At 43.7% G+C, this 26911-nt stretch overlaps 1 protein-coding gene across 1 annotated transcript in view; it reads right to left on the bottom strand.

The window, feature by feature from the left end:
- The window catches only part of LETM1 (leucine zipper and EF-hand containing transmembrane protein 1), a 1101007-nt gene that overhangs the window by 613993 nt on the left and 460103 nt on the right, over positions 1–26911 (bottom strand). The window contains exon 5 of the mRNA XM_044062295.1: positions 5172–5309. Within this exon, the coding sequence (XP_043918230.1) occupies positions 5172–5309 (138 nt within the window). The remainder of the gene's footprint in view (positions 1–5171; positions 5310–26911) is intronic.

Here is a 26911-nt window from a genome sequence, read left to right as displayed (position 1 = left end):
AGTAGAAGGTTTATGAGCAGCTACTAAAATAGCTTTAACGGAAGAGGAGATACCGGGAGTCCTAGTTATGACTTGAAACTGGATCAACCAAGCTGTGAGCTTGAGATTGTCCAGGTTTGGGGTTGTCAACCCCAGGGGGTGAGATATCAGATCTGGAATGGGATCCAAAATCCATGGAGGACTGACTAGATGAGACCATAGGCAAGGGAACCACGTTTGACGAGGCAGAATGGGGCTATGAGGATCGCTCTGCTCCCCAACCAACGAGCTTTCTGCAAGAATTTTATCATGAGAGGAAGAGGTGGATAAGCATAAAGTAGACCGGATGGCCAAACATGGACTAGAGCATCTCTGGGGGATTCCCCTGGTGGAGGAAGTAGAGCGAAGTACTCGCTGCACTTTGCATTCGAAGGCGACACAAATAGATCGCAGCAAGGTTGACCCCACTTGAGGAAGATTTGCTTCGCTACTCTCGAATTCAGAGACCACTCGTAAGGTGAGAGGATGGTTCGACTCAGCCTGTCTGCCAAAATGTTCGACCGACCCGGAATGTGCATTGCTATGAGAAAGCGGTTGGTGGCGATCGCTCATTCCCAAACTCTCATGGCCTCTCGACATAGAGGATAGGATCTGGTTCCCCCCTGTTTGTTGATATACCAGACTACTGACATGTTGTCTGATTGAATCGCAATTGTCCCTAAGGGAAGAAGGGCCTGGAGTGCTTGCAACGCTAAAAGCACCGCCCTCATCTCTAGGATATTGATGTGCAACAAGGTCTCTGAGTGGGTCCACGGGCCTTGGACGGTTCTGCCCATGCAGTGCCCCCCCCACCCGAGGCGAGAAGCGTCCGTGGTCACCGTGGCTTGGGGTGGGGCCATAGAGAAGGGGCGCCCTTCCCGGAGATCCTAGGACTGGATCCACCAGAGTAGGGATTTCTTGCAAACCTTGCTGAGGGAGATAGATGCACTTAGCAGATGTTGCAGGATAGACCATTGAACCTGCAAGGTCCATTGTAGGACCCTCATGTTTAGATGAGCTAGAGGTGACAGATTGATGGCTGCAGCCATGGAACCTAGCGCCCTCAGGACCAATTCCGCTGGAGGAGCCGGGGATTGTCGGAGGGCCAGCACGTGGAGTGTCAAAGTTCGAAGCCTGTCTGGAGTTAGGTAGGCCCTCAACAGGTTTGTGTCTAGCCTGGCCCCTATGAAATCCAAAGTTTGAGTTGGTTGAAGGGAGAATTTCTTGAGATTGATTGAGATTCCCAGATGAGAGGCCAAGTGAAGGAAGTAATTCCTGGCTGAACACAGTAGATGCCTGGTGGGGGCGGTCAGGAGCCAGTCGTCTAGGTACGGAAAGACCTGTATTCCCTGAAGCCTCAGATGGGCCGCTACAACTGCCATCACTTTGGTGAACACCCTGGGGACTGTGGTGAGACCAAAGGGAAGGACCCTGAACTGGTAGTGGCTGGCTCCCAGCCGGAAGAGGAAAAACCTTCTGGATCGTCTGTCCATCAAAATGTGGTAGTACGCATCCTTGAGGTCTATAGAGCTCATCCAGTCATTCTCCTGCAGGAGTGGGAGAATGGCTTGAATGCTGACCATCCGGAACTTTTCTTTGGCAACTGACAGGTTTAGAGTGGACAGGTCGAGGATTGGTCTCAAGTCCCCCGTCTTTTTTGGCACCAGAAAGAACCTGGAGTAGAAGCCTGATCCGGACTGATCTTGGGGGACGGGCTGGATTGCTCTTTTTTCTAGCAGCTGCTTTATTTCTGTGGCTGCTGCCTCCCTTGGATTGGGTGGGATATCAGGGAGGCTCCGGGATTTGAGAGGGAGATTCAAAAAGGGGATAGTGTAACCTCTGGATATGATTTGAAGCACCCAGCAATCTGTTGTAATGGAGTCCCTTACTGCTAGGTGCCTCGAGAAACGCCCCCCGACTGCCTCCAGAGTGGAGCAGTCGGGTAACCCCTCAGGGCTGCTGTGCGGGCCGATCCGAAAAAGGTTTTCTCGACCCGAAATTCTTCGGTCCCCCTCTGCCTCTGGGCCGGTGTCCACCCTGTCCTCCTCTGCCTCTGAAGGACGAGGGGTCCGGAGCGAATCGGGACTGTTGGGATTTCCGGAACCAAATCTTCTTTTGTCCCCTTTGGTTCCTGGAGAAGGACCTCTGGGGAGCCGAGAAGCGGATCCCCATGGCAGACAACGTCTTCCCGTCTTTCTCGCTCTGGACTAGCATGTCGTGGACAGGCTTGCCAAACAGCAAAGAGCCGTTAAAAGGGGCATTTGCAAAGGATGCCTTGAAGGGTTCCGCAAAGTCACAGAGACGGAACCAAGCATGCCGCCGTAAGACAATGCCCGTTCTGCTAGCTCTAGCGGCTCCTTCCGTGGAATGGGAAAGAAGCCGCATAGAAGTGTTCGAAATGGACTTAAGAGTGGCCATTCGAGTGGAGAATGTTTTCTTATCCTCAGCCGACATGGACTCTGGGGGCGACCCGGCGTATTCTTTGATGAGATCCCGCTGGAGTCGTATCACATGTGCCATATAGTTCAGCGACCTTACTAAGAAGGTGGCTGAAGCGAACATCCGCTTCCCTATGCGGTCCATCATCCGAGACTCCTTGTCGGGAGGGTGGACTGAAGAACTCTCCTGGACTAGTTCCTTCTTGGTGGCAGCCGCCACCAACATGGCATCTACCAGAGCACCCTTGCTCCAGACAGTCCAATCTGTGGGTGGACTGAGAATTTTGTCTGGTCTCTTTGGTATGGGCTCCACAGTGTCCGGTTCCTTCCATGCCCTGGTAGTGATCAGATCTACCAGGGGATCGGCGGGAGGGGACACCCAAGAGGTAGATGGGCCTGCGTCAAACGCCTCCAGAAACACAGACTCATCGGAGGAAGGTTTTTGGTCTGACTACCCCCCCTCTAATATGAAGCATTTCCATAATGTCGCTGAAGGAGACGTCCTCGGGGGGGTGACCTTGGGGAACCTTCCCCTTCCTCTAAGTCTGTGTCCTCTGTCAGGGACTCGGGTGAGTCCAAGTGCCTCCTCTTGCACTTATGTTTGTGAGGAACCTCCTCGGGGTGGGGGTGGGGGGCTGTCCGAGGATGCCTCACCAACCATACCTTGTTCCTCTAAGGGAACTATCTGGGATGTAGGCGCAGGCTGTCCCTGGGGCCGGGTGATGGAAGTTAGGCCCGTCTGAGAAAGAGTGATGGGTGGAACCGCAGCAGGAGCCTGGGGTCTCGAGTCCCTCGACAAGACCCTCTCCACAACATCAAACGCCAAAGGAGAACTGCTCTCTCTAGGATCCGAAAGCAGTCCCTTCGGATCCGAGGCGTGGACCGGAGCCGGCGCCAATGCAATCAGATCTGAAGGGCCAGTACGCTCCGACCGAGACAGAGCCGAAGTCACACTGACACCTCCGGATCCGAAGCTCAGCTCACGGCTCCGAGAGCTCAGATCCGAAAATGGTCCCGACAAACTCGAGGGTGCGGACGGAGCCGAAGTAGGGTTTACTATCGGCACCGAGCCTCCCCCTGCTCCAATGCTGCCTGGATCCGACGGCTCCGAACCCCGGTAGTGGGTCGGAGAAGAAGCAATCGGGGCAAAAAATGGGGTCGAGCTCCCCCCGGAGGGGGGGAGGCAGGAGCACTCCCATCTGCAGTTGGGCCCGGAGAAACCTAAGCATCATCCACAGTCCATATCTGCATCGGACAAACTTCGGGTCGATCTAGACGAGGCCACCGAGGCTAGCCTGGAGTGCCGCCTCGAAGACCTCGAAGGCGACTGGGTCTCCTCCTCAAATCGAGGTGAATGGAGCCAGGAAGGAGAAGGCCCGGACGTCCTAGGAGAGGCTAATTTAGCTGGCGGAGCCAAAGAGGAAGCTTCAGCCTGCCGCTTGTGGTGCTTCTCCTTTCTTTTCTCCCTCCTAGATTCCCTCTCCTCCTGAGCCACGGTGGGAGGGTGAGTCCCGAGCAGGGATGGAAGGCGGAACCGCTGCGGTCGCAGCTGGTGCCGCTGAGGGAGAAGAGGACGAAGCAGAGTCCAGGGGGTGGAAGTCCCGCCAGAATCAGCCTCGACCTCCTGTCCCTCAAAGCCCTGGGGTTGAAGGCTGCACAAATTGTGCAGCCCGAAGAGAGATGGTCAACCCCAAGGCAGATGACACACTGAGTGTGGCCATCCACTGGGGATAGCTTATGGCCACACTCGGTGTATTTGGAGAAGAAAGCTTTAGGGGCCTCAGCCATGGTAATAAGATAGGCCAAAACCGCACACACCTTCACACACACGGGGGAGGGGGAAAACTAAACTAACTAACAAAAGGAAAATTTACCAACAAGATTATCAATTTAACAGAAAAGGGAAAACAACACTTACTTGTCTATAGACTAAAGTAAAAAACTAGGTGAAAAAACAGGTAATTTTTGTAAACCTCATGAAACCCTACTCTTGGAAACTCATTCTAGATGCCTGAATAAGCCGCGGCAAACGAGATCTGGGGACAGAGAGGGATGGCAGGGGGTTATGGGTAAGGGGCAGGAGCTTGGAGCTCAGATCTTGTCTGAATAAAGTTGCCGGCTCGGATCCGATACCCACAGGTCGATGAACAAATGAAGTTAACTACTTCAGATCAAGAGGACCAGAGATCCAAAATAATTAATCTACTAGTGGTAAGACTCTATTCAAAATTTTAGTGTGAACTGCAACTTTTTTACATGCTTATGCAGAGGCTACTGTCACCACAAGCCCATGGCCAAGTCACAATTAAATACTTTACATTCACTATAACTTCCATTTTCCTAACCTATCTTGCAATCAACACCTGACGTGTTTGTGAAATCCCTTCTCAGTAGTCTTCAGCTAGACTGGTACAGGCCCATACATGTTCACTACCCGTTCTAAGCAAAAAAAAAAAAAAAGTGAATTCAGATCTGTTTGCTTGATTTTTCTCCTACTACAATACAGCCTTTTTCACATACCATATGCAGCTTATTTTTACTTTTACAGTACCAGTGAAAAGTCTGGACTCCAATACAAATAATACCATTTTTTCTCTTATAAAAGAATTGCTTTTTATAAAAACATTTTTATTCATCATTTGAATTTTGCATAAGCAGCTTGTCAGTCACATTACTTAACTGATCTTATAGACATTGCATCCAAATGATCATTACCTTTTGAAGAAATAATGAGAACTCTGCAGTGACATTTCCTTTAGCTGCTTTGTTCCGCAAAGCAATCTCCTCAATAGTATCTTGAAGAAATTTAGCCATTTCCAATTTGACATGCAGTTCCTTCTTCAGCCTCTCCTCCTAAAAGAAGGCACAGGACATTAAGAATTAATCTTCATTAGGAGTTAATCTTTTTATACTTTTAGTTAGAATTTCAAAAATGGAGAAAAAAAATAATGCATTTACCTCAGTAATGAATATTCCCATGGCTCAAACAGCAAGACAGTAAGACATACATATCTGCAGGTGACTGCAAAATTGAAAAACAGAAAAACTTACCAGCTGCCTGCTGTCACAAAGACAAGGCATTCTCCTTGCTTCTGGTAACCAGAGTTTGACAGTGGGTCAAGACTAAAAGAAGGGTTGGCTGTGAGGGATATGAAAAAGTAGCAGCTGCCCAGCTCTGGGGTTGTAAGGGATCAAAAGTACTTGCCTAGCTTGTGTAACCTAAGCTGGAGACTGGACTGCACATTATAACTCCTCAAAGCCAAGAAAAATTGACTGCCTCATAAAAGCTCAAAACTCGCCTTGTAAATCATCATCCAAAACACTAGGTCCTGGTCTTCATAAAGAAAACAGACTTATCCCATAAAGGGACACACCTGGCATATCACAGACAAGTTGATAACAGGAAACTCTGGAAATCTGAGGAGCTGGACATGACTCCAGTAGATGAACAGCTGCAACAAACGAGGGGAAGCTGTAGCTGACATAACTGCATTAAAAGAAAGCCTCTGTCATACTTCCATTTACCCTGGAGCAAAAAGTGCTGAAATGTACACATCAAGTCCTAAAAATGCTTGCCCTATAATCAGTACATTTAATGCGATTCAATAATCCTTCCAACTGACACCCTATACAAATCAACACAAACGACTCACAATGGTCTTCCACTGACGTAGCCTGGTGCGAGTTCTCCATGTAACCTGTGATGACTGTTGCACAGTTCAGTTTTTTTAAGTAAAAATGAAACTGAGAAAATGACAGATACATTCTTACTGTACCAGACAAAGATGATCACCTGGATGGGTTCTATACCGTAATGCCCTTTTTCTACCAATCTTAATCATGGTAACTTTTGGGGAGTTTCTGCACCCAATGACAACTGTATGCCCATGATGACAGATGTTGTGACAACATGTGTTAACTAGTGTGTTTGTTCCCATCCTCATCAGTTTTTCCTCTGTGTTCCTGGCAAGCACCTATCTTTAAATAAATACTCCACAATGAGGATTTGTACCCCCAGTACAATCCACTAAAGTATCAATATATAACTCGCCAAACTCACAAGGAACCCATTGTTCAGTGAAAACCAGCTTGTTGGGGAACAGGAGTAAATAACCCACCAAGGAGAGTTGTTATCACAGATAAACTAATATGCTAAGAATGCATATACTGTAACTAACTCGAAGGACTCTCAATAATTGGTTCTTAGGCTGGGAAGAATCCCAAGCAGTACCACCCCATTGTAGAATTAAGCTGCAACATTTCTGTAACACAAAAAGGCTGAAAGGAACTGTATTACAAAAATAAAAAGATAATGTGCCCAAAGAACTCTGGATTTTAAAAAAGTAGGTGGACAAAGAAAGTAAGATAAATACCTTGTTTGTGTTTACTGTGCTTTACAGAACATAACTATTATGTTTGCTTGGAATTTGGGTCCATATTTGTGTTCTGCTATTTCAGTTATGATCTTGACCTTTCATTAAGAAATGTAAATCAACATCTGCGGTCCCCATGGGAACCTGGGAGGAAAAACAACATCTGTAGACATACCTGAGGGGTACTATGAACTCGCCTAAATATAACCAGACATGCCAGTGAACACATACACCTGCCCCTGGAAAAAGAAAAAAAAATAGTTAAGAGGTGGAATGAATACAAATATCTCCCATCCCAACTCAGCAATGGGAGGGAGATGCAGCATTTAAGAAGCTTGGATACCACAGTCCATGGCTGGACTGCAGATGAGTATACTTGACTTGATGTATAATCGACATAAGCTAAGGTAGTGCAGAGTTTTAGTAAGAGGAAGCTAAAACTAGCTCCAGCTGTAGAATGAGGGAGACTTAAAAGTCCTCCATTTCAGAGGAAGAGAGAGCAACTTTGGAGATGCAATCATTTCCTTCTGAAGAAAGGAAGAGTATTTTGCTAAAATTATTTTCCTTCATACAGACAAGTGCTAGTTTCTGGGGAGAATTCTGAATGTAAGACAAGCTAGATGGTTTATCTATTACTTATGCACCTCTGTTTGCTAATGAGTGGAAACTTGCCCCTTATGTCTACCACAAATGTGTAAAAAGTACAGTTGTGTACACTTACCATAAATGTAGATGTTCGTGTGTATTCACTGTTGCAGTCATCACATTTGGGTTATCCCTGCCAGGGTAGCCCTCGGCTGGCCCGAATACCAGAGACTTAGTATTTTCTGCATCGGTTGCTGTCGCTTGAGGGCTGATGCCAGGTCATCAGTAGTATAAAGTAAGGCAGCCGATGCCATTACATCAGTTTTTCTTGCCCTAACCTGTCAGGAGCCCCCAAGTAGGAGTCCAGGTTCTGGTGGAAGAAACCCCACCAGTGGAAAATAAATACCAATATGTTCCTTGTAAGGAAAGGAGAACAGCAAGTTAGAAAGGTAATAAAAGCAGAAAGAGAAGAAAGGGGGATGGAGGGAAACCAGGACTGCAACAGTGAATACACTCCAACATCTACATTTATGGTAAGTGTACACAACAGTACTACGTTCTTCGTGTTTGACTGTTGCAGTCATCACATTTGGGTTGATTCCCAAAGCTGAGGAAAAGGGTGGAGGCTGCCAATGAAACTAGGGGTTGGCTAGGATGCCCTGCCAGACTGCAGAGGCAAACCCTGCCCTGGATTTGGAGAAGAGAGGTAGGTGGTAATGCTTGGCAAAAGTGTGAACAGATGTCCAGGTGGCAGCCTCCAGGATATCCCTGGTGGGGACTCCTCTGAGGAAAGCTGCGGAGGTAGAGGCTGCTCTGGTGGAGTGTGTCCTGACCCCGTTGGGGGAGGCTTGCCGTGCTGTTTATAGCAGAAATGGATGCAGTGTGCTATCCATTTGGAAATGGTTTGTTTGGAGATGGCTTTACCTTCTGCCCCTGTAGCAAAGCTAACCAGCAACTGATCAGACTTTATGAAGGATTTAGTCCTGCCTAGATAAAATCTGTGCTGTCTGTGCACATCTAGAGAGTGAATAATCCTTTCCCCCTTGTTCTGGGGATTAGGAAAAAAGGTGGGAAAATGAATGGATTGGTTGAGAGCCACACTGGCCACCACCAAGGGCATGAAGGATGGGTTAGTTCTGATGGAAACCCTGTCGGCATGAAGATGATGAAGGGTTCCACAGCCATGAGTGCCTGGAGTTCAGAGACTCTTCTGGGCTGAAGTGATGGCCAGAAAAAAGACGGTGTTCCAGGAGAGAAATTTTAGCTCTGTTCAAAAGGGGCAGGGTGAGCTTTTCCAATACAAAGTTAAGGTCCCAAGCTGGTGTTGGTGCCCTTCTGGGTGGCCTCAAGTTACTAGCCCCTCTTAGGAACTGTGTGATCAAAGGGTGCGAGAAAAGAGGCTGCTCAGTGGGAAATGAGCAGAAATAGCAGAGGCATGAATTTTTATAGAGGAGAAAGAGAGGCTACTGTGTAATAGGTCAGCTAAGTAATGCAGGAAGAGAGAGAGGGAAGGGCTGTGCCATATTGACTCCCGTAGCCTGGATCCAGGTGCAGAACCTTTTCCATTTATCAGCATAAGGCTTTCTGGTGCTAGTATGTTTGGCCTCATGGATAACATCCAGAACCTGTTTACTGAGGATGGCAGAATGGTTCGGGATTAGGGAATAAGCCAAGCTGTCAAACTGAGTGTCTGCAATTGGGGATGCATGAATTCCCTTTCCCTCTGGGTCAGGAGATTTGGAATCTGAGGAAGATACCATGGGGTAGTGAGGGCAGGCTGCGCAGCAAGGGGTACCCAGTGCTGCCAGGGCCAGTCTGGAACTATAAGAATGGTCCTTGGTTTTTCCTCCCTTATTTTGAGCAGTACTCTGGGGATGAGAGGTAGGGGAGGAAAGGCATAGACCGATAGCTTGACCCAGGGGGAAGAACAGGGCATCCACTTTCCAAGCCATGCAGTGATGCTCTCTGGTGCAGAATTTGCTGAGCTGAAGATAGGTGTGGGAGGCAAAGAGGTCAACCTTCGGGGTTCCCTATTTCTGCGTTATTAGGGTGAAGGTACTTTTGTTGAGTTGCCACTCATGTGGATCCAGACGATTTCTGCTTAACTGGTCTGCCAGAGAGTTGAGAGAGCCTGGTAGGAATTGTGCTAACAGGTGTAGTTGCACAGCAGAGGCTATGTGCCATAGGGTCATGGTCAGCCTGCATAGAATTTAGGAGTTTGTCCCTCCCTGCTTGTGCATGTACCACATCACAGTGGTGTTGTCTGTTTTGATCAGGAGAGCCCCTGGAGAGAGAAGGGGTTTGAAAGCTATCAAGGCGTGCTGCACAGCCATCATCTCTTTTTGACTGATGTGCAGAGGGATTTTCTGTGGGCTCCATTGGCCCTGTATGCACCTGCCGTCCAGGTGTGCACCCCAAGCGTAGTCTGATGCATCTGCGGTGAGGGTCTGTGCGGTGATGGGTGGGGAGAAAGGCATTCCCTTGTTGTGGGAGCATGCTGCTCCCACCAAAGAAAATCTTTTCTGACGCTAGGAATTATGAGTAGAAGGGTTTCCAGGTCTTTAGAGTATCGGCACCAAAGGCTCTTTAGGTACCCTTGAAGTTTCCTCATATGCAGTCTGGCATATAGAATGAGTAGTTGCCATGAACCCCAGAGCTTGCAGGATCTTCCTTGTGGTTAGCTGGGGCGTGGTGGCTAGTTGAGAGAAGTAGGCTGTCAGGAAAATTTGTTCCTCTGGAGTAAGGTATACCATCTGGGAAGCTGTGTCCAGACTTGCTCCCAGGAAGATTATCCTTTGGGTGGGCACCTGTTTGGATTTCTTTTTGTTGTGTACACTAGGGAGGTTAGTAGGGTCCTTACAAAAGCCAGGTGCTTGAGCAGCTTCTCCTGGCTGTCTGCCTGAATAAGGCAGTCGTCCAAGTATGGGTAAATCTGAATATTTCGAATACAGAGATGTAAGCGAACAAATAAAACAAGGAACACAGTCAAAAGTTAACTGATGAGATCCAAATAAGGGTCCAAGTCCGAAACTAAGATGAAAAATTTATTTTGCCACAACAACCAAAATAAAAATATTTATAGCACGTAAATAAAAACACCAGAACACATAAACACTATGACCAATGATAATACGTTTTTGTACAAACTTCATCAGATGTGAATACCCCTAAATGAAAACCATGAACTTATATATGTGGCTGAGAATCTTGAACCAATCTCTATCTAGGAGCAATTAATTTAAAACCAATCACATTTCCTAGCCAAGTTTAAAAAAACATTAAATATTCAATTACAATCAATCATTTAAAAATCAAATATGTATAAACAGATGAATAATATAGGTATTAGAAAATGAATTATGTAAGATGAAACAACAAATAATATATATAAATATATAATGTTTTCTAAAAAATGAATTAAAACAGTTTAAAACAAATAAATAAAGAAGTAAATCAATGAGAGTGGGTGAATGAATACTTTACTACCATCTAGTGGCCATATAGCAAATTAAAGTTTAGCAGCTCTTAGTTTAAGAACTGGAAGAATGGAGAGCATGTCGTTCAAGCCTGGCTTTCTTGTAGCCTCCATAACAATCTGCCAATAAAGCTCCCGATATTCGAGTTTGGCCTCCCACATGCCCCCTCTTATTTCTTTGGGCACCACTTCCAGTGCAAAAAATAGGAATGTTGCTTGTTGACATACTACTTTGTGACGGAAAAGAGCATCATTTATATTTTCTTTGCTAATTTCATAAAGATGCTCATAAATTAGTGTTTTTAATTTTCTTTCCGTCTTACCTATATAAAATGAATTGCATTGCTTGCATGAGACCAAATAGACCAGAACACTAGTGTTACAATTTGAAAAGCAGTTGCTCTTTATATCATAGGTTAGTACTAAGCTAACTGCCCTTGCAAGCCATTTTAAGCTTGGCTAATTATCCCTTGTGAGACTCAAACCCTGCACCTTCTGTTTGTAAGGCAAACACCTTAACCATTAGGCCACCCTTTCTGTCCCTACTGGCAATTTCTATAAAAGATCCATTGTATATATAGGGGCACTGAGAACACAAACCACATTTAAAGGTGCCTACCTTCCTATTATTACCATGTACAGAATACCCACCTCCAAACTCAAATAAATTCTTGATATTTCTATCTTTTCTGTATGTGAATCGTAAAGGGTGTTTAAGATCTGAAAATTCCTTAAATCCTTCCCATTCCTTGTTAATAACATACCTAATGACCCCTGTATCACCATTAAAACCCATGATATAAGCATCATCCCAATCCTTGAAATGTTCTGTATTGTTTGGAGTCCCTGAGGGGGTAACCATGGGTAGGTCCTTTCCAAGTATTGGAGCAAATCTATTCCTTCTACCTTCAGAAACTTCTGAGGTAACTTTCTGAATTAAACATTCAGGGTATCCCCTTTCTTTGAACATATCCTCAAGAGGACAACATTCTATCTTAAAATCTTTATCATGAGATGTCATGCGACTAATCCTTACCAAGTGACGTTTTATAAGGTTTTTCTTTTGAAAATATGGGTGTCCACTAGTATAATGAAGGTAAGAATTCGAAAAGCTACTTTTTCTATGTACCTTAGAAGAAAAATTACCATTCCCCTTAGAGAGGTTAACATCTAAGTAAATTAATTCCTGATAATTAATGTTACAAGTAAAATCCAGAAATTGGTAGTGCCCTTTGGTCAGGTCAAAAAATCAAAAAATCTTTCTTTACTGTCTGTCCAAAAAATAGAAATATCATCAAAAAAACATCTGTATAAGGACCAACTACTACTGAATTCACTGTTGAGCACAAATCCATTCTCCCACAAACTCAAAATAATGTTGGCATAGGTCGGTGCACATTTGGTCCCCATTGCCACCCCTTTAATCTGCTTGTAAAACTCACCTTCATAATACAAGTATTATTTCCATTAATAACAGGCAATTAGTAAAATCATTATTATTAAGATTTCCATTATCTCTCATAGAATCTTCCAACCATTGTAAACCTATATCATGGGGGATGGAACCAAAGAGATCAACAATATCTAAAGTTACAAATAACATCTCCTCTTTATAAAGGCTAGGTTTTACTTGTCTCAGTACATCCCAAGAATCCTTCAGCACAGCTGGGCCTTTTAAAGATAACTCTTAATTTGACATCGACAAATTTTGCTAAAGGGGTTGTAATTGAGCCTTCTGATGACACAATTAATCTAAGTGGTGGGTCCAAATGGTCCTTGTGGCCCGATGAAACACTAGAATTCTTGTTCATTAAAAAATTAAAAGTGTCAAGATTAATGGAACCCTCCAATAGTAAATCGTTAAGCATAACATTAATTCTTGAATTGGCTGTATTCACCTCGTTAACAGAAGCCCTTGAATATCTGTTGTCACTCAACTGTTCTTTCATTTTGTATTCATAAAGAATGCTATCCATCACAACTGTGCCCCCCCCCCCCCCAAATCCGGTTGCATTATTCTCACAGTTCTGTCAGCTTTGAAGGAATCTAATAAACTCTTTTCATCTTTGGAAAGATTGGGGAAGACCTTTACTTCTTTCCTAATTACCCTTTTGTTCTTCTAGATTTTTAAGTTGGGGGTGGAGTGGTGGGTTAAAAGTGCTTTTCTTCCTCAGACACGTATAGGGTTGCCTGTCCTTTAATTCATTACAAAAAAACAGGGCTAAATTATTTTTCCTAATAAAAAGTTTCAGATCTACTACAGCTCTAGAAATATTGACTTTCCTTGAGGGTATGAACTTAAAACCTTTTCAGAATAGGTTAAAATGTTCAATACTGATATCTAAAACATTATAATTAAATATTTTATAATCTTTGAAGGTGTAAATATTGTCTTGTTTTGTAATAGTGTCATGACTTTCACTGATCATTTCCATCCTTTCCTCCCTGGGTTCCCTCTAAGTATGGTAATTGTAATGGACTTGTTCCTTGTTCCTTATCCTATCCGATCTCCGCAGCGGGGGATATTCTAAAGGGATATCCCCATCATACATAATCTGCCTAGCCTCAAAATCTACCTCTTGAAAGAGTTCTTCTGTACCAACCCTGTTGTTATGTCCCCTTGTTTCTTGTTCCCTAAAACTATGAAAGGGTCTGGGGTTTGGGGTACGCTACACCCTCCTTATATTCTTTGATATCCATTTTTAATTTTCCTTCTTTCCTTTTTACATTAATACATTTCTTAGCAACTTTAACAAAAATATCATGGTACTTTGCTTTCTCATTTTCCACTGTAAATAAAAGATCATTTAAAATACATTCATTTGTCATTTCCACTTCCTTCAATAAAAACACTTTCTCCCTTTCATTTTCATCTACAATAGCCTTAATAATCTCTAAGCTACATCTATCAAATATTTTAATTAAGTCAGAATGAAATTCAGAGCCTTCTTTGACTCTGCTGGGGTATTTACAAATTCGCAAGTCCTTCGGTACAATGTTCCGTTTTAAACATTCACTCAAATACCCACTGGAGGTGGGTATTCTGTACATGGTAATAACAGGAAGGTAGGCACCTTTAAACGTGGTTCGTGTTCTCAGTGCCCCTATATATACAATGGATTTTTTATAGAAATTGTCAGTAGGGACAGAAATATAAAGAGCAACTGCTTTTCAAATTGTAACACTAGTGGTCTGGTCTATTTGGCCTCATGCAAGCAATGTAATTCATTTTATATAGGTAAGAGAAATAAAATTAAAAACACAAATTTATGAGCATCTTTATGAAATTAGCTAAGAATATATAAATAATGCTCTTTTCCGTCACAAAGTAGTATGTCAACAAACATCACTTCTATTTTTTGTACTGGAAGTGGTACCCAAAGAAATAAGATGGGGCATGTGGGAGGCCAAACTCGAATATTGGGAGCTTTATTGGCAGATTGTTTTGGAGGCTACAAGAAAGCCAGGTTTGAACGACATGCTCTCCATTCTTCCAGTTCTTAAACTAAGAGCTGCTAAACTTTAATTTGCTATATGGCCACTAGATGGTAGTAAAGTATTCATTCACCCACTCTCATTGATTTACTTATTTATTTATTTGTTTTAAACTAAACCATTTTTTAGCAAACATTATACATTTATATACATTTGTCGTTTCATCTTACATAATTCAATTTCCAATACCTATATTATTCATCTATTTATACATATTTGATTTTTAAATGATTGATTGTAATTGAATATTTAATGTTTTTTTAAACTTAGCTAGGAAATGTGATTGGTTTTAAATTAATTGCTCCTAGATAGAGATTGTTTCAAGATTCTCAGCCACATATATAAGTTCACGGTTTTCAGTTAGGGGTATTCACATCTGATGAAGTTTGTATTATCATTGGTCATAGTGTTTATGTGTTCTGGTGTTTTTATTTACGTGCTATAAGTATTTTTATTTTGGTTGTCATGGCAAAATACATTTTTCATCTCAATTTCAGACTCCAGCCCTTATTTGGATCTCAGCAAACGTTTGACTATGCAGTTCTGAATATTTCTTTGTCTGCAAAAGGCAATGGCCGGAGCCAGACATTTTGTGAAATCTCTGGGAGCAGTAGATAAGCCAAAGGGAAGCGCAGAGAACTGAAAGTGTTGAGATCCTGCTCTGAAGCATACAAATTTTCTGCACGATTCCCTGATAGGAATGTGGAGGTAGGCCTCCTTTAGATCTAGGGTGGCTAGCCAAGCATCCTTGGACAGCATGGGTAGAAGCTACTGGAGGGGTTAGCATTTTGAATTTTGGGATCACCAGGAAGGTGTTTACAATGTTTAGATTGAGGATGGGGCGCCAGGTGCCCTCTTTTCTGGGCACCAGAAAAAGTCTGGAGTAGAAACTTTAGCCTATCTGTTCTGCAAGAATGTGCTCTATTGCCCACAGAGAGAGCAGGGAAAGGATTTGCTTTTGAGCCTCTGCCCACTGATTTGGTGGTAAATCTGGGAACCCTTTTGGGGTTTGAAGGGTGTGGAAGGAAAATTTGTATCCCTGAGACACAATGTTCAGAACCCAGTGGTCCTTGGTAATGGTTGCCCAGGTGCTCAAGTGAAAGGAGAGTCTTCCTCCTAGGGGTAAATGAAGGTGGGCAGAGGGAGAGGATGGAGGAGGTGAGCCTTTGTGAGTTCCTACCAAAAGGGGGTGGCTTAAAACTCCCTAGTTTTGAAGTGGAGGTAGTCCACTGCTTATATCTCTGCATTCCCTGGTGCTGCTGTCTGGTGGGGGGGGGGGGGGTCTGCTTCCACGGGGCCTAGGCTGGGCCGGTTTACTGGGAGCAGGAAAGGACCAGTGTTTGGAGGGACGATGCCTGCTGAATTAGAGGGCTGGACCTGCAAGAAATCCTTAACTGTTTGCAGAGATTTTGCTTTTTCTTCCATCTTTTTTAAGACCTCTTGTGTCTTAGTGCCAAATAAATTATTTCTGTGCAAAGGGGCACCCAACAATTTAGATTTGACATGATCTAGTAGGGGCTGTTCCTTAAGCCATGCATGCCTTCTAACAACAGATCCAGTGACTGATGCCCTGCAAGAAGCTTCTAGGGCATCAAAACCACAGTGCAGGGTGTGTTTAGTTACTTGACTTGCAGAGTGCATTAACTCTTGTAAATCTTTAGATTCTGCCCAAGCAGGAAAGGAAGACATTTTTTGTTTAAGGAATTCCAAGGTATGTTGCTGAAATTTCAGCATATGGAACTGACAATTTAGTGTCCTGATAGCAAGAGTAGCTGAGGTGTATACTTTCTTACCCCATCTGTCCAATGCTCGGGAATCCCTGTCTGAGGGGGTGGGATTCTTAGAAGAGGTTGCTTTATCTCTTTTTAGACTGAGGGTAACCCTGACTCTCCCATTGGAAATGCTCCCTTAAGGTATGCAGGGTTTCCCCAAAGGAAAACCCCCCTGGGGGAGAGGCTGAAGGAATGGAATCTTCTGCATCAGAATCCTCATAAATGGAAAGGGGTTGCATGTCTTCATATTCAGACGCATCAGATTCATCTGACTCTTGTTCAGACAAAACTACAGGGGACAGATCTCTTTTCCTTTTGGAGGGAGTATCTTGGCTTCCCGATCAGCATGATAAGGTCTTCCACCATTTTAAGTATCTGAGACTGAGGCAAGGTAGCAGACACCTGAGAGTGGGTCGTCTGTTTCTTGGGTGTGGTTCGTATCCTGGGCCTAAGAAACTTGGTAGCTTTAGAAAGAACGGTAGTCGCAAAAGAAGACGTCGGTTTGTGTTGAGATTCGGTAGTGCGAAGGACTTCCTCAAAAGCTGGTGCTTGCTCAGTGGCTCCGGACCCTTCCAAGGTAGACATGACCGCAGGGTCCTTAGTCAAAGAAGAGTTTTGTGGCATACCGGACTCCGAAAGGGTCTTGGTAGCGACCTGCGAATCAATAGAAGCGGGCATCAGGGGCTGCAAAAGCACCTCACTGAGTACCAGAGAACTGACTACTACCTTAACGGAAGTTTCGTCGGTAGGTTTGGACCTGTGCGGTCTCTGTCTACGTTTTTTTGGAAGATCTGCTGTCGGATGGCTTACCGAAGCCATATCGGAATTTGAGGATTGTAAGCGAAAATATCTGGCTACAATAAGGGCCTGACGACGGATAGTTTTGGAGTTGAACAAGGCACAGAAGTTACGAGGGACATCGTGGCCTGGACTTAAACAAGTGACACAGTAAGAGTGGAAGTCTCAGTGTGGTATTTATTTTGTACAGGCGATACAATTAACTTTTTTCTGACATCAGTTAGTGCAAGAAAAAAGGATCCCCGACAGGTTACTTAGCTTTAGAAGACTTCAATTCCGTAGACGAAAACTCAGGTAGTGGCTGACCAGCACTCGTGCGAACTGCTTCTGCTTCAGGCTCCATGGCAAGAAAGACTGATGTAATGACGTCGGCTGCCTTACTTTATACTACTGGCGACCTGATGTCAGTCTTCAAGTGACAGCAACCAATGCAGAAATACTAAGTCTCTGGTATTCGGGCCGGCCGAAGGCTACCCAGGCAGGGATAACCCAAATGTGATGACTGCAACAGTGAAACACGAAGAACATCTTCTGTATACTGGGGGTACAGTCTGTTCATTTCTGCCTTCAAGAAGAACACATGAAATGCGTTTTGTTCTGGTCTCTGATACAGGAACTGTATGCAGTTATGAATAAACTGTATTGTTAGCAAATGAAATAAGCCCATCATCTATACAGACGTTAAAGGTCACAAAACAAACTATACTCCTGCAATTATTTGGTTTAGGCAATTCTGTACTGATGCTCACTTGTACCTGAAGCAAATAAACTTGAATTCTCCTGAAAGAAAAATAACCAGTGAAGTAAATATTTCACTTAAAAATATCAAGACCAGGAATGCTTTTTTACCCTGGTCCTTGACCAGGAACCCACAAAATGTCAAATGAGGTGGAGAAATGCAGGGAGAAAACTTCATCCTAAGATACTGACAATACGGGCAAAACTGCTGAGTATTTGTACAACCTGCTCACATCCTAGTTAAGCAACAGTTCTCAACTACTGACAACTAGGTTTGAAGATACTGGAATACTAACATGTAGCAAAGAACTAAGACTGCTTTTACAAAATTACTCACAACCTGTGTTATCATAAACCAATTCTAAAAAAGACTGAAATACAGAACAAAAAATCTTTAAGCTGTAACACCAGATGCCTTAATTTTCTCCATCTCCTGTTGGTACCCCGTGTATGTACAAGGGAAAACTTTGAGGCAGTAACATTATCATTTTTCATTTGGGTATAAATTGTGCATCACTTTAAATACTGCAGCAGCCAGAAAGGTGGTTCATCATTTGAGTACAAGTACTGCATCATACTGTGAGATGGAGAAAGCTTTACTTAAGGATTTTTTGGCAACTATTCTGCAGTAATAGACTTTATACAGTGTGCAAACATGAAACAAGTAAACTTTTTCCCTTAAGAAAAACTAAAAGTGTGTGGAAGCACTTATTCCAGCTCAGTATTAGCCCTACAAGAAAAAATGTCTCTGGTGAAAGCCTGGATACTACCTGCAGGATTTTTTTTAACCCAGTGGTGTTGCCTATGCCAACAGAAGTATAACATATTAAGACCAATTCCATCCTTCTTACAGAAGATGGAATGCAAATTATGACAGAGGCCTTTCTCCCAACATCTAAAAGGGTTGCTGAATGCAGGAGCTGGCCTAAAAATACAAAGGCTGGGACCATCACTCTATTTCTCTCTGGGGAAGCATAGAAGGTTTAATATGAACTACAGTTTGTCGCTGCTAATAATTATGACAAACAGAAAGTGGAAAGACTGGTCTGCAACAACATTACACCTGCTTTAAGGACCCAAAGGTATCACTCCTGAGTCTACAGCTCAGAGAAGGCATCTTGGTTATATATAGTTGACCTAATTTATCTAGTCTATAAATGGCACTGATCAGAGGTCTATGGAATGTCAGAGGTAGTGGGGATAATAATTCCTGACCGGTTCTTGAAAGGCATGCTAGAAAATGGTGGCTGTCACAGGGAAACCCTACTACTCTGGATCAACTTGTTGAACTAGTGGTAAGACACATGGTAGCTAACTAACTGTCACTTGGTCCTAAAAAGAAGAAGACAGAACCTCCTTCTCCAAAGACGTATAGGAAGGCTAATGTTGGGGTAAGATCTGGTGATGAAAGATCTAGAACCTCTAAAAAGGGAGAAGAGAAGAAGTTTGAAACTGAACATAAAATGGACTAAGTAAAATGAAAAAAATGCAATCAGCTTAGACATTTTGTTCGATACTGTCATTTAGCCAATGAACCTACATTGTATACAATAACATTTTTCCTTTAAAGGACTCACTATATTTTCAGGTGGAACAAGTTGTATTTATGCCTACAAGGTATTAAAACCCTATCATCCAGACAGTCAGTTGTAGCTGTTTGGAGCTAGGATGTATCAAACACTCCGGATCTACTGTGAGTAAATCCAGTCAGTAAGGAAGCTTGTGGTAACTGTCCCTGGCCAATTCCAAAAGAAGGCAGAACCACTGCTGCCAGGGCCAGAATGGAGTTCCCATAATAACCTTTGGGGAGTCCTTTTGATTCTTCAGAAGTAAACTGGATATCAGTGGAAAAGCATACAGGAACATTCCTGCCCAAGAAAAAGGAAAGGCGTCTGTTTTCCAGACCTTCTTGCAAAGAGTCCTGGAGCAGACTTCTACCAGTTGGTTGTTTAGAGGAAGTAAAAAGGTCTACCGGAGAAATCCCCCACAGACAGATCAAAGGTTTACCTGGGGAATTCCCCACAGATGGATCAAATCTTGGGAGACTCCTGATTCAATTTCCATTCATAAAGGTCTGCCATAGTCCTGCTTAGCTTCTCTGTCACATAATTTTGTTTTGACAGAATGTTAAGATACCTGCACAGTGAGACTGTGCTGTAAAGCTATACTCCATGCCAACATGGCTAGTCTGCGCAGGGAGTAAGGTCTGGTTCCCCCTTGCTTATTTATGTACCACATATGTGGGACTGTCAGTAAATACTTGAACATGTCCCGAGGACCACATATGACTCACAGAACTGAGAGCATTTATAAGAGCTAGCATCTCTTTTATGTTTACCTGTTTTGGTCAGTCTTTTGTCCCAAAGATGCTTCGCATTTTTACCCATTGATACTGCTCCCCAAGCAAAGCCTAGTGTGTGGGTTGTAGGGTTATCATCTGTCCCAGTTTGTGAGGGACAGTCCCTCTTTGGGCAGCTGTGTCCTGCAAAAAAATTTAAAAAATGGAAAATGTCTTGAGATTTTACGACAAAAATATTTCCTATATTTTATGTAATAGTTGCATAAAACAGTTATTCTGTATCTGAAACACCTAAATGTTATAAGAAACAGAATAAGCAACTAAAATGCTACAAGAATAAGCTTTTATTTAGGCAAAAAAGTGAAGTTCCGTCCTTTGTACTGGCCTTGGGTAAGTTTTCCTCTGCAAAATCTGACGTTTGTACCAAAAATGTCCCACTTTGGGCATTTGAAAAGGTGGCAACCCTAGACTGGGTTGTGACTAACTGCTTTGGAGCAAGAAGGGAGAATGGGAGACCTGGAATCTGAGAAGTTTCATGTATCCACAAAATTATTTCCATTCTCACAAATCATTGAAATGTTGATGCTAGGACCAAAGAGATTTAATTTACCATTGTATGTTTTTACGTGGAATCTTGCAAGAGATATCATGAGAATTGTGGATGTCATTAGACCCAGACTCCTGAGGTTTTCCCTTGCTGAAACAATAGTCTGAGTGGAAAACCCCTGGAAAAGTTTTAAATACAGATCTACCTTTTCCTGTGGAAGAAAAGATCTCGGCACTGAGGTGTCTACCAGGCACCCCAGAAACAAAATCACATCAGATGAGAGTCAGAAAAGACTTCTGAATATTCTCTTGAAATCCCAGCCTGTGTAGGAGATCTCTTACCCTAGTAAGACATTTCGGAAACTTTCAAAACAGACTCTGCAATGCTAAAGCAAGTTGTTTAAATATGGAAAAATGTGGATAGCCATAGCCTTGCAGGAGCTAGATAATCTGAACATTTTGGGGGCAGTGGATAGCTCAAAAGGCACGGCAAATAACTGATAATGTGATCCAGACACAGAAAACCTTAACAAATGCCTTGAAATCAGCATGAATAGGAATTTCATGACATGCATCTTTTAAATCTGAGGTTACTAAAAAAAAACTGAAATGAGGAAGAAGAGGTAATAAGTTGTGAACTGAAAGCATTTTGAACTTGGTTACTATCACAAACTGTCTCAGGAAAGAAAGATCCAGAACTGGTTTCCAGGAATTTTCTTTCTGTAGCACTGAAACATTCTTGAGTAAACCCTTCCCCTATCTGAGGAGGAGGAGGAGGAAAAAGTACAGTTGTGTACACTTACCAAAAATGTAGATGTTCGAGTGTATTCACTGTTGCAGTCATTACATTTGGGTAAAGTGCTGGCAGGTTGCGCTCAGTCGGCCTGAATAACAAAGTCTTGGGTCCTGCGTTGGTTGCTGTCTCCTCTTCCATGACGTCAAGGGTATAAAACATGCAGCCGACACCATTTTATTCAGTTTTTCTTGCCCCAGATGTCAGGTGCCCTCCAAATGGGGAGCAAAAAAAAATATATATATATATATATATATATATATATATATATATATATATATATATATATATATATATATATATATATATAAGTAAACCGTAAATATATACAAATGCATTTTTAGAAACAAAAACTTTATCTTCAACTAAAAGCAAATACACCACAAAGGCTTTTAAGTATAGTGAAGGAAAGAAAAGGTATAGAATGGGGGAAGGCGGGTGGGTAACCCGGACTGCAAAAGTGAATACACTCGAACATCTACATTTATGGTAAGTGTACACAAAGTACAGTTTTGTACCTACCATAAATGTCGATGTTCGAGTGTACACCCTGCTGCAGTCATCACACTTGGGTTATCCTGTCGTCAGGCGGTCCCACAGTCGGCCGGAATTCCAAAGTCTTGGTCCAGCGTCGGTTGCTGTCGCTTCTTCCCTGTCAGTGCGCCAGGGGTATATATAATGCACCCGACGCCATTTTCTTCAGTTTTTCTTGCCCCAGATGTCAGGTGCCCCCAAAAAGGTGGTCAGTAATTAGTACCAATTTATGAAGTTTTAGCACAAACACAAAATCCCTCCAGCTACAAGCAAATACATCAGGGAGGTTTTGTAGAGATTTAGCCAGTTAGATCAGAGGGGATGGAGGGAGGGTAACCTGGACTGCAGCAGGGTGTACACTCGAACATCTACATTTATGGTAGGTACAAAACTGTACTATGTTCATCGTGTTACCCTGCTGCAGTCATCACACTTGGGTAGAATCCCAAAGCTAAGGATGGGTGGAGGAGTCAGAGGGTTAGAGAAGGCTAGAAGGCCCTGCAGAACTGCAGTGGCGAAGCCAGCTCTAGTCTTAGAGTAAAGTGGTAAGGGATAGTGTTTGGTAAAGGTGTGTACTGAACTCCAAGTTGCAGCTTCCAAAATCTCCTTGGTTGGAACCCCTTTGAGAAGGCTGTAGATGTAGCTGTTGCCCTGGTAGAGTGGGGCCTAATGGTAGCAGGAACTGGTTTTCCATGATGGGTATAGCAAAAACGAATGCCATGTCCTATCCATTTGGAAATGGTTTGTTTTGATATAGCCTTCCCTCGTGAAGCTGTAGCATAGGATACAAAGAGCTGGTCAGATTTTCTGAAAACCTTAGTTTTATCCAAGTAGTAACGAAGTTGCCTGTGAATGTCCAAGGAATGCAGGAGTCTTTCTCCTTTGTTCTGTGGATTTGGGAAGAAGGTGGGTAAGTGGATGGTTTGATTTAAAGCCACACTGGAAGCCACCTTAGGCATGAAGGAAGGATTAGTTCGTACAGAAACTCTGCCTTGATGGAAAATGAGGAAATGTTCCACTGCCATTAGTGCCTGCAGCTCTGAGACTCTTCTAGCTGAAGTTATTGCTAGCAGCAGGGCAGTCTTCCATGATAGAAACTGTAGATCTGCAGAGAAAGCTGGTTCAAAGGGAGGTAGCGTAAGTTTTTCCAGAACAAAATTGAGGTCCCATGTTGGTGTAGGTGCTCGCCTGGGGGGGTCTAATGTTTTTTGTCCCTCTGAGGAACTGCCTTAGAAGTGGATGTGAAAATAAGGGTGGATCCGTGTTGTAGTGGGCTGAAATAGCTGATGCATGGATTTTAATGGAAGAAAAAGAAAGTCCTTTGTGCAACATCTCAGTTAAATACTATAGAATCTGAGGCATGTGAGGCTGAAGTGTGTTTTGGCCTTTAGCTTGGTTCCAGGTGCAAAATCTTTTCCATTTGTCCGAGTAGGCCTTCCTGGTGCTGGGCCTCCTAGCTTCCAGAAGAACATCCATAACTGCTTGGGAAAGAGGAGCTGGCTGGATGCTTAGTTGATTTGCCATGCAGCCAGATTTAAGGTTTTGAGCTGGCTGTGTAGAATCTGATTGTTTTGCTGTGTGAGCAAATGAGCAATTTGTGGCAAAATCCAAGGTGGGCCCTGGGCCATATTCCTTAATAGTGGGTACCAGTGCTGGCGTGGCCAGTCTGGGGCTATGAGTATCAGTCGTGGTCTCTCCTTTCTGACTTTCAGAAGCACCTGTGTGAGGAGAGGCAATGGAGGGAAGGCATATACTGTCAGGTTTTTCCAACTGAATGAGAGTGCGTCCACTTTCCAAGCTTGATGATGAAGTGTCCTTATACAAAATTTTGTTAGCTGATAGTTTTGGGGGCTGGCAAACAGGTCTATGTCTGGGAGGCCACATTTTTGAGTTATCATTGCAAATACTTGTGGATCCAGTTTCCACTCGTGGGGATCCATGATGTATCTGCTGAGGTCATCTGCCAATGTGTTCTTTTTTCCTGGCAGGAATTGAGCTTGTAACTGAACTTGGTAAGCCAGTGCTGTGTTCCACAAGGTCATTGCTTGCCTGCATAGAGGGTAGGAGTGTGTACCCCCTTGTTTATGTACCACATTACTGTGGTGTTGTCTGTCCTTATTGTAAGTTGTCCTGGATGTAATAGGTTCTTGAAGGCTGTCAGAGAATTCTGTACAGCTAGCATCTCTTTTTGATTGATGTGCAGATTTCTTTGATCTGCAGTCCATACACCTTGAACGCAGTGTCCTGCCATGTGTGCCCCCCAGGCGTAGTCGGATGCATCTCTTGTCATAGTTTGTCTGGTTGGGGGCAAAGTGAAAGGCTGACCCTTGTTGAGGTGACATGCCTGTGACCACCATAGAAACTCCTGTTGTAGGCAAGGAATGAGAGATATCATTGTGTCCAAGCTGTGGCTGTGTTGAGACCATACGCTTTTTAGGTACCACTGTAATTTCCTCATATGCAGCTTTGCAAATGGTATTAGTAGTATGCAAGATGCCATGAAGCCCAAGGCCTGCAGAAATTTTCTTGCAGGGAGTAGGGTCTTTGTTGCCATTGTTTTGAAATATTGAGTCAGTTGTAGTTGTTTGTCTGGCGTCAGATAAGCCTTCTGGGCCGTTGTATTCAAGCTGGCACCCAGGAATGTCGTATTTTGTGAGGGTACTAGTTTTGATTTCTTTTCATTTACTGTGTACCCCAGGCAACTTAGAAGATGTTTTACAAAAGCCAGATGTTGTAAGAGGATGTCCTTGCTTTCTGCTTGGATGAGGCAGTCGTTCAGGTATGGGTATATTTGAATTCCTCTTTGTCTGCAGTATGCAATTACTGGTGCCAGGCATTTTGTGAAGACCCTGGGCGCAGTAGATAAGCCAAAGGGCAGTGCAGAGAATTGGTAATGGGTTGAACCTGCAATGAAACGGAGGTACCTTCTGCAACTTTGTCTGATAGGGACATGCAGGTATGCCTCCTTGAGGTCCATCGTTACTAGCCATGCTTTCTTGCCCAACATGGGAAGAAGCTGCTGTAGTGTTAGCATCTTGAATTTGGGTACTTGTAAGAAGGTGTTTAGAATTGAAAGGTCCAGAATTTGTCTCCAGGCATTGTCCTTTCTGGGAACTAGAAAGAGTCTTGAGTAAAATCCTTGACCTTGCTCTCGAGTAGGTACCAGTTGAATGGCTCTCATGTCCATGAGAGCTGTAATTTGTTTTTGTGCCTCTGCCCATTGATTTTGTGGCAGGTTTGGCATTCCTCTTTTCATTGGCAAGGTGTGGAAATGGAAACTGTATCCTCGTGAAATTATGTCTAGGACCCATTTGTCCTTTGTGACAATGTGCCAGTTGTCTGAAAAAAGTGCGAGTTGAGCTGCCAAGAGAGTGTTGCTTGGCCAGATGAGGTGCAAGTCATTGAGTTTGCCTTCTGGTAGTTTGGGACCTGTCTTCTCCTCCCTTCTGTGTTGCATTGCCCCATTATCAAGGTTTGTATTGGGCTTGTGGTTGTCCTCTGCCTCTTGGACGTCTGTATTTACCCCTCTGTGGTCTGTCAGTAGCTGGAAAGGACCAATTTTTAGTTGGGCAATTTCTGCTGAAGCGAGGGGGCTGTACCTGTAGAAAATCTTTGACTGTCTGCATAGATTTTGCCTTATCCTCCATTTTCTTTAAGACTTCTTCTGCCTTAACTCCAAATATAACATCCTGCTGTAAGGGAGCATCTAGAAGCTTTGCTTTAACATGATCAGGCAGAGTTTGTTCCTTTAATCAAGCATGTCTACGTATAACAGACCCAGTGACAGCTGCTCTGCAGGAAGCCTCCAAACAATCAAAACCACATTGTAAAGTATGTTTGCCCACCTGTTCAGTTGCATGCAACAGATCCTGCATTTCTTTCAATTCAGACTGTTGAGCGAGTGTGCTCATTTTTTGTTTTAGTGGAGACATTAGAAATTGCTGGTAGTTTAGCATGTGAAATTGGCAATTTAGTGCTCTCATAGCTAGAGTGGCTGAGGTGTAAACCTTTTTCCCCCACCTGTCTAGTGCTCTGGAGTACCTTTCAGAGGGTACAGGATTTTTTGCCATAGAAGCTTTAGCCCCTTTGGAACCCTGGGAGATAGTCTCTGGATCAGCAACAGGGTGGGAATCAGGCACTCTACAGTATCTGCCTGGTTTGGCTGGAGCAGGAGGCAGAGAATCTGGGTTCAAACTAGATTCTAAGTAAACATCATCCACAATGTCTAAAACTGGGGGGATGGCAAGTGGTCTGTGCTGGGGGAGTAAAAGAAACTCTCTGAGCCTTTTCTTTGAGTCAGAGTAGTCCTGACCATCCGAGTGAAAATGTTCCCTCATAGTGTGTAAAGTTTCCCCAAAGGAGTAGTCTTCAGGAGGAGAAGCTGAGGGAATAGAATCCTCAGCATCAGAATCTTCATAAGGGGAGAAGGAGTAATCTTGGTCCTCAGAGGAGCCTGAGGAAATAGACACTTGATCAGAGGAGGCATAATCTTCCTCTTGTCTAGGCCTTTTGTCGGGTGGGGGTTGGGAACCCCTGATTAAAGAGATCAAATCTTCAGCCATTTTAAGCATCTGTTTCTTAGGCATGGGGCCTTGAACTGGAGACTGAAGTGCAGTCCTTTTAGGTTTAATAGGAGTCTTAAGCTTAGGATACGTTTTTATGGTAAGCGTCATCGGTCTGAAGACGCCTTCAGAAACCGAAGGCGTTTCTGCAGCACCGACATCTCTTTCTGCAGAGTTGTCAGTAGGGGCTAAACAAAATGGCTGCGTCGGCCTAGCGCTCTCCGCCAAAGGCTCCGAAGCGGTCTCTGGTTCCAAATCTGCGGTAGTCAGGAGCTGCGTCGGAGCCTCACTGAAGACTGGTGAACCGGAAACCGGTCCAGCCGAGGCCTCGGAGTCTGGCTTGGGTCTAGGCTGCCTGTCCTTATCCTTGCGTTTTTTGTGCACGCCGGTAATCAGTTGCTCCGACGGCATTGTATAGTTAAATTTTCTACCAAAGTAGTGTCATGCGAAATCAAAGCGTCTTTTTATAGTACGCTTATTAAACC

The sequence above is a fragment of the Protopterus annectens genome, chromosome 2.part1 (assembly GCF_019279795.1).
Source record: "Protopterus annectens isolate FY-2018-M chromosome 2.part1, PAN1.0, whole genome shotgun sequence".
Classification (NCBI taxonomy): domain Eukaryota; kingdom Metazoa; phylum Chordata; order Ceratodontiformes; family Protopteridae; genus Protopterus; species Protopterus annectens.
Note: the sequence above shows the minus strand (reverse complement) of the source record. Positions and strands in the feature narration are given on the sequence as shown.